The 7,818-nt window shown below is 35.8% G+C and overlaps 1 protein-coding gene across 7 annotated transcripts; it reads left to right on the top strand.

Annotated features, from left to right (window-relative positions):
* Window positions 1-1,352: 1,352 nt before the first annotated feature.
* LOC104085704 (F-box/LRR-repeat protein 10) lies at window positions 1,353-7,527 on the top strand. 7 transcript variants are annotated; one of them, XM_009589816.4, is made up of 5 exons: window positions 1,353-1,615; window positions 2,245-2,624; window positions 2,702-2,907; window positions 3,061-3,154; window positions 5,843-7,527. In XM_009589816.4, exons 2-5 carry the CDS (start codon window positions 2,439-2,441, stop codon window positions 7,277-7,279), a joined length of 1,923 nt encoding a protein of 640 aa, XP_009588111.1. In that variant the 5' UTR covers window positions 1,353-1,615; window positions 2,245-2,438; the 3' UTR covers window positions 7,280-7,527. The 7 variants fall into 7 exon arrangements, with proteins under 7 accessions (XP_009588111.1, XP_009588110.1, XP_009588112.1 ...); XM_009589815.4 differs by having other exon boundaries at window positions 1,370-1,588; XM_009589817.4 differs by having other exon boundaries at window positions 1,370-1,588; window positions 2,242-2,624.
* The last annotated feature ends 291 nt before the right edge of the window (window positions 7,528-7,818 follow it).

Raw genomic sequence — 7,818 nt, 5'->3', positions numbered from 1 at the left:
CACTTGTCTTTTTGTTTATTAATGAAGCATTATGTTTGGTTTCTGTTATATTTGAGAAATGAGGCCAATAGCCTTGATGGTTTTAATAAGAATTAAACAAACAAGTAAATACCGGATCACATCCATTCCAAAAGCAGAATCTGATGAACAAAAGAAGGCAACACAAAACTTAGCTGGAATGTGATACATGTCAAGTTTCTTTTAAATACAACTATATATTTATGTAGGTGTAAGTTAAATAGTACTACTACAAAACTTAGCTGGAATGTGATACATGTCAAGTTTCTTTTAAATACAACTATATATTTATGTAGGTGTAAGTTAAATAGTACTACTTTGAACTAGCTTATTCCAGTACAAAAAGTTATCCTCTGGCTTCCAGAATTACAACGACCTCTCACATTAAACGGCTTCAGCAAGAACAATACTTATTTACAATCATGAACTTTTGACAAGTATGACAATTCAATTTATCTTATATATTCTTATTTCTTTATTGTAATCCTAAACGCTTTTATTCTTTCTTCGTAAAGAGTGGAGATTATGATGTCATCAATTTTCTATTTAGCACATTTCTAAACCTTAGTTCAAGCATATTGTAATTTTCTATTTAGCAAAAGAAGCAGATCCCAAATGCAAGTGCATAAACAAAATTAAAATCCTTGAGCATTTAGCGAGCCATCTCTTGGGAGATGAAAGTACTAATCCTTGAGCAAAAAAAAGGAAAATATTTTGTACATCCCAGAAACAAATCATAGTAGTATTCAATTTTAATGGGTAAAAATTAATACCAAGACTTGTTAATATTGTTCATAATTCTAAAACTTTGAAAACACACCAGGAATTAAAATTCAAAAGGAAAATTAAACTTACGTGGACCGAAGAGGCTTTCAAAATTGGAGTTGAAGCTGGGAAAAGTTACAAAAGAAGAGGAAGAAGAAAGTAGAGGTTGCAACAAGAATAGAGAAAAGAAATAGATCGTATGTTTTAGGGTTTTCTACTGAGGGGTAATTTCGAGATTAAGAAAAATTATAAGGGTTAAGAATATAATATTCTTGGTCAAAGCAAATATGGCTTTTAAGTCAATTTGAAAAAGTTGGGTTTATCCAACTTGTTGGTTGTCGCTTTTTTAAAGCATATTTTAACTTTTTTAAGCCTTTTTTAATTCACAAGCACTTTCAAAAGTTAAAAAGTGCTAAAAAAGCTGGTTAGGTACTTTCACCTTTTATTAACATCATCTTAAGTTAGAGTGATGAAAATATTTTAATTTTTTTTTCCTTCTCTAAAATTTATTACCCCCATTGGAATCCAAATTAATATAAGACCAATATAAAGTCGAATAATCGAGCCCCGGCCACACTGCGTCAAAAACAAAAACAAAACTCTTAAACGCAAATTTTTGTTTAATTCTAAAGAAAGACAAAAATAAACATAAAATTCACTCCATTTCCATTCAGCAGCATCAAGAGAGGTCAAATAGCGCGAATCGCCTCCCTCTTCTCCGATTCCACCGGCCCAACTCCGCTTAATTCCGCCCAACACGATTCGGCCTTCGGCGACTGGGAATTTTCGCTGTCCATCTTCTCCGGTGAGCTTATCACAACATCTTTATCCGGTAAAAAGTTTGTCGTACGTTTTCTTTTCCTGTCTTTCGGGCTTTTTTTCCCCACCAGACTGTAACTCCTATGTGTATTTCCAAGTGAAATAACTTGAGATTCTTAACTTGTGAGCAGAATTTGTATTTAGAGATTAGGGTTCAGTTGATTTTTGTTGAAAATTTAGCATTGTGACCTTGCTATGTTATAAGATTTTATTAGCTAATCTGCTTATACAAATTAGTACTAAACTATTGTGAAAAAGGGATTGACATAAATAGAAAAGCAAGAAATTAATTTGACTTTGCTTTTGGGGAAATTTCATTAATAACTAGGGCTCCTATTTGATAACAATTTTCTAAGGAAAAAGAACTAGCTTGATTCAAATTTCCCCATTACCCTTTTCCTCTTCTGTACGTTTAGATTCAATGTTAGTAGCTATTTCTAAAAATCAAATACATTGTCTTCTTGTTTTCAAGTTTGATACTTTAACTAAAAGAAAATGTAAATTTGCAAAATTTGGAGGAGAATTGGACTGTTTCTAGCTCCTTTGAAATTTGGTAGAAGCTTCTCTTAAATGGAGGTTACAGTATGTAACCTCCATTTTATGCATTTTCCTAATAGCTTTGTCTTTCAACTGAAAAAGCAGAAGAGAAACACAAAAAGATGTTGCCTGTGCCGAGAAGAGCATCTGAGGTCCCCTTTCGATTGCCAACAACAACAAGGTGATTGGGGCAACAGGCAATTTTTCCAGTTTCAAGCCTTATCCACAATTTAGATCTCATCCTCCCGTCAACTCAATTTGTTGCTAGCTTGGAGTCTGGTCTAACCAAGAAGAAAAAAATGGCAAGGTCGTCAGACCCTGGCACACAGCGGCAGATGAGCCTGGACCATCTTCCCTCAGCACTACTTGCCACTGTGATGACAAAACTGGACATAGGTTCTATCCGTTCCCTGGCATGCACTTGCAAGGCCTTTCATTCATGTGCCTCGCACATGCTTCGCTTCATTCCCAGTTTCCATCTCCTTGTAAGTCTATTCTGGAGTAATATTTTTGTACATGACTTATCATGATCTTGTTGTCTAAATTAGTTTCTTTTTATCAGGATATTGCTCCGTCTGCTGAATTGTTAAGGCCGTTGCTACCTCCCAATCCTTACCTTCATAGCTTGAAGGTGGATTGCACGCGACTTGATGATTCATCCCTTGATTATCTTCTTCAGCCGACTTTACAAGAGCTTTGCCTCCATAAGTGCGCCCATTTCAGCGGAAGGCTTCTGTCTCAGGTCGGGCAGCACTGTAAAGACCTCAGGTTATCTCTTCGTCCCAAAGCTTTTCTTAACTTTTTCTCTGTAGAAACCAAAGTTTGAGCTTGTATAATCACGAGAATAAAGAAAATTCATTTGGATGTTTTATTCAGTTGATTATTAGCTTGTTTGTTAGTACGTTTTATTTTTATCTTCAGGTTTCTTTATCTGAGTTCTTTGGCGGAGAAGAGAGGCAGATCAATTGATGTATCTGATCTAGAGGTCTTATTTGGCGGATGCACTCAGCTGGAAGTAAGGCTTCTTGAAAGTGTGGCATAATAAAGATTTAATTTATTAGGATAACAAATGGGCTTGTGGCATAAAAAATATTTAATTTATTAGGATAATAAATAGGTTAATCAGCATCTTTGTAAATCGAAGAACATTAGCTAAGATATTGTGTGAACAGCCTATCTGACAAGCGGAAAAAGTTTAACTCAAGCAAAAAAGAGTATAGCACTAAAAGTGGTGCAGCTGTAGGCAATATCAATATTTAGCTTTTTCATAGAACATATCCCGTCAGAGTTCTTTCCTTTTCGTGGTTTCTATCATAGCCTTTTTGCTAGGGTGGATCCTGGATGAGTCGCTACAAGTCTGTTTTAGTTCTTTCACTTCACAGTGGTTTGTGCTAAGCGTAACCAATGGTGCAGATACCTTATCCAATTTCATGATAAGAATTGGCTAGATAAAAAAGGGAGGGGGTTAGGAATCATTCCAGTGTTTCGCCATTCGAATTTTGAGATTTCTTTTGCTTTTTCGTTCTTTCTTCAGGTTTTAAAGAAAGACTGAAGCATTTCGTACTTCAGACCTAACTTTTTCTTGAGAGAGAGTGGGAATAAATCATAAAAGTTTTCTGAATAAATTAAATAGATGGGTCCAGTTATTTGTATAATGAAGTTATAGGCGTATTGTTAAATTTGTTCAAATGACAATATGTAATATTGTAATTTAGAGAAAGTAACACATTGAATTAAACAAATAACAATAAATGATCAAGTGAGACTGCCAGTCATCCATACTTTTTTCTGGTGATGAATATATCTGTACTACTTCCTCTGATTAATTTTATATTATAGTGTTTGAATTAACACGAAGTTTAAGAAAAAGACTTTGATACATAAGCTAAATATATATGACATACCAAAAGTATTTTTAGAATCTTGTGGTCTTTTATAAGAGCGCATCATTAAGATTCTTTTAGTAAGGTTAATAATTTTATTAATGAGAAAATTTCCTGTATACAAGTAGGATATCAAAGTTGAGAATCTACAATAAAATGATTCTCTACAAACGAAACCCAATCTTCTATATAAAAAAAAACTAGGAATGAGATGCTCTTCCGCAAACATACATAGTCATTATTTATCCCTTTGAAAGCTCTCTTATTTCTCTCCTTTAACAGGACCCACATGAGTGCTCGTGGGGCAGCATCCCAGGTTCTCCGATTTCTCTTCCTTCTTCTAAATGTCCAATTGGGAGTGCCTCCTTCATGTGCCGAGCATCGTCCATTATAGCTTGAACAATCTCAAAATCTCACGCCACATAATGAGTTCCCACCTGACAATGTAGGAGAAGGTGGTTCACATCTTCGCCTAAACATTTGCACATAAAAGCACCATAAAATAGAAATGTCAAAATTAAAGAGTTTTTAAAGGTCAAACTTGTCAATCTTTTTGAGTGGACCAAAAATAAAAGAGAGTCATTGCAGTGGAACAGAGAGTAATAATTTAGATGTACCTTGATTTCCCACAACCATTTTTATTGAAGAGTGGTAGATATGGTCTGACTTTCTTGTGAAGTCTGCCTCATTTATTGCGTTGAAAAATTACCTTATAACTCCACAACATATAAATTGGAAAGGTCAACTAGGTCATTGTGTTATTGGTAAGGAGTTATTCTTTTGTTCTACGCTTCTCTCATTGCTCACTATTCCTCTGTATTTAGGGAATTAAGCATCTCACGTACGTAACTACATTTAGGATTACTGCTAACACGATGTGGGTCAAGTTAATAAAATTGTCCAGGCATATATAGCCTATAAAATGATGAAACCAGAATAATAAAAAAGCATTGACAATCATTACCAACATACTTCTTTTACCAGGTAGTGACAATTCTCCTTGATCATAGTGAACCTTACTAATTTAACTGACTAGAGTATGGTGAAAACTCTTGTTTTTAACTGTCACGAGGGATTGCCAGTTACCGGATCAAGTGACTTAGAGGGTTACTGTTGTGCCTTTATTTTAAAGAAATAGAAAGGCTGTTACCGTGCTTTAGCTTGGCTGGATATTGTTTTCTTCATTCATATATCCAATCACCAACTTGCTTTGAATTGAGGCATATAGTAGTTGTTGTATTCTTTACTCCTGCTTTTAGGTATGGTGTATGTGTACAGTTCACAGGTTGTGTTTTGATTATAGTGAAGTGATTTTTAAGTAGGAGTTGGAGAAAGGCTTTTGAGTTGAAGGACTGAGTGTAGTGTTGTGGTCTCGTCTTTGGTCTTCTAAGGCACCACATGTTAAATGCACTTAAATGCGCTTGATCTCCACTGATTTTGAAAAGTCGGGCTTTCATTTTTAGAGAAAGGAGATTCCATCATGAATACGTTTAACCTCTAATTTCTCCTAAACTGCCGAGCAACAATAAGGTCCATTCTGAGTAGGAGTGGTGAAGATATTCTTTCTGTTTATAAATAGTTCTCTGCAAATTTACCAATTCAAAACAATAAATGAAAAACTGAAAGCCTAAAATACTCACAGAGAAAGCAAATGGCAAAAGTTCCCTGAACAGACCTTTATTTTCATCAATTGATCTTTGTTTACCACCCACCTTCCTTGCAGCTAGGATGGAAGATTTGGGAGATCTGAGTCTTTATTGCAGTTCCTTTTATGCTTTTACTGATACAGGTTGCGCTGAGCATGTTGTTTTTCTTTGTAGACTCTGATCCTGATGTTTGATGTCTCAATGTTTTTGCGGCATAATTTTGCTCGTGTGTGGGCTATCGCCCCAGCAACTCTGTTATCCCTTGAAGTGGGTTATATTTCTTCAGTAATGGTGACAGAATTGCTTAGCCCGCCTGTGGTACCTTATCAGTCAATTGAGCATATTCGGCCATCCATATTACCAGGAATACAGAAGTTATGTCTTTCAGTGGATTATATTACTGACACCATGGTCAGCACAATAACTACAAATCTCAACTGTTTGACACATTTGGACCTTCGAGACTCACCAATTATGGAACCAAGATTGGCGTTTGATCTTACCAATGCAGGTATTCAACAAATTAATCTGCATGGGAGATTGAAACATCTGTCATTGGTGAGGAGTCAAGAGATTTTTCCAGCTTACTTCAAGCGAGTTAATGATCTCGGTATTCTTCTTATGGCTGATAGATGCTCAGACATGGAAAGTATTTATCTTGGTGGTTTTTGTCAGGTTACAGACACTGGTTTTAGAACAATTTTGCATTCATGTGCTAAAATATATAAGCTGAGGATCTATCACGGGCCCCACTTGACTGATCTTGTATTTCACGACATTGCTGCAACTTCGCTTACTTTGACACATGTTAGTTTAAGATGGTGTAATCTTTTGACGAACCATGGTGTTGCACGATTGGTTTCCAATGAAAATCTTAGTGTGCTTGACTTGAGGGACTGTAGGAATATTGGGGATGAAGCCCTCCGAACCATTAGCAATCTTTCTAAGTTGAAGGCTTTACTGATTGATGGTTCTGATATAAGTGATTCGGGATTGTCCCATTTATCAAAAGGGGCAATGAGTTCGCTTGTATCATTGTCTGTACGAGGGTGCAAGAGACTAACAGACAATTGCATTTCCTTTCTCTTTGATGAATCTTCTAATTGTGAATTGAGAGAATTGGACTTGTCAAACATTCCGAACCTATCTGATGCTGGTGTACTTTTGCTCGCTAAAAGACGTATTCCACTATTTGAGCTTAGAATGCGTCAATGTCCTTTGATAAGTGATACTTCAATTATGGTTTTAGCATCAATGAAGGTTGATGAAGAAGGGTGGTATGGAAGTAGTTTACTGCTGTTGGATCTCTATAATTGTGGGGGTATAACTCAGCTTTCATTCCAATGGTTAAAGAAGCCTTATTTTCCGAGATTGAGATGGTTGGGAGTATCGAGTTATGTCAGCAGGGATGTGCTGGATGCTTTATCCCGGAATAGACCATTTCTGCATGTAGCTTTTCATGGGGAGGAGCTGGGGACGACTGATCAATGGGATAATTCAGACAATCTTTATATGCATGATTATGATGAAGTTGATGAGTTGGAACAATGGCTTGATGGAGAAAATGAGGGTGATGATGAGGACATTCAAGAAGCGGAAAACATCGCATAACCTCATGCTGTAAGATGCCAATTATTTTATACAAATCTATGATAAATCAACAGTTCTATTTTTGTATATATTGTTACAATTCCAGATTCGTACTTAGCTCTACTGTTGTAACTTCTAAATATTTGACAATTCTTGATTTCGAATGTTGTATAGATTGTCGCAATATGACGTTATGTACCTGGCTTGGCCTACCCTTATAACAATCAGTTTGTCGAGATAATGCTTATGTTGGTATTTATCAGTTTAAATGGTGATTTCAGTTGTTTAAATTAAAGCTTTGATGTTATAATAAGCAGTGAATCTTTGCATACATTTGATGAGCATCACCTAGTGCACTACTGCAATTAAGAAGAAAAACGGTCTACAAGAACGAAAGCGGGCAAATCTAGCTCATCTCTTTGCGTATTTTTGTCATATCTGTTTCTGTTTATCCATGTAACACTGGAGGTTAGTATTTGTTGCTTGCTTTGAATCCTGTCCAGAAAAAGTGGCTTTTAGCCGTAACACCAAAAGGATTGTCCTTTAGATGTGCAGGTGTT

Source organism: Nicotiana tomentosiformis, chromosome 1 (genome assembly GCF_000390325.3).
Source record: "Nicotiana tomentosiformis chromosome 1, ASM39032v3, whole genome shotgun sequence".
Classification (NCBI taxonomy): domain Eukaryota; kingdom Viridiplantae; phylum Streptophyta; class Magnoliopsida; order Solanales; family Solanaceae; genus Nicotiana; species Nicotiana tomentosiformis.
The sequence above is the reverse complement of the archived record's forward strand: the minus strand, read 5'-3'. Positions and strand labels throughout refer to the sequence as shown.

Coding starts and splice junctions, on each gene's coding strand:
- LOC104085704 (XM_009589816.4), top strand. CDS start 2,439: ATGGCAAGGTCGTCAGACCCTGGCACACAGCGGCAGATGAGCCTGGAC. Junction 2,625..2,701: donor TTCCCAGTTTCCATCTCCTT/GTAAGTCTATTC, acceptor TCTTTTTATCAG/GATATTGCTCCGTCTGCTGA. Junction 2,908..3,060: donor CAGCACTGTAAAGACCTCAG/GTTATCTCTTCG, acceptor TTTTATCTTCAG/GTTTCTTTATCTGAGTTCTT.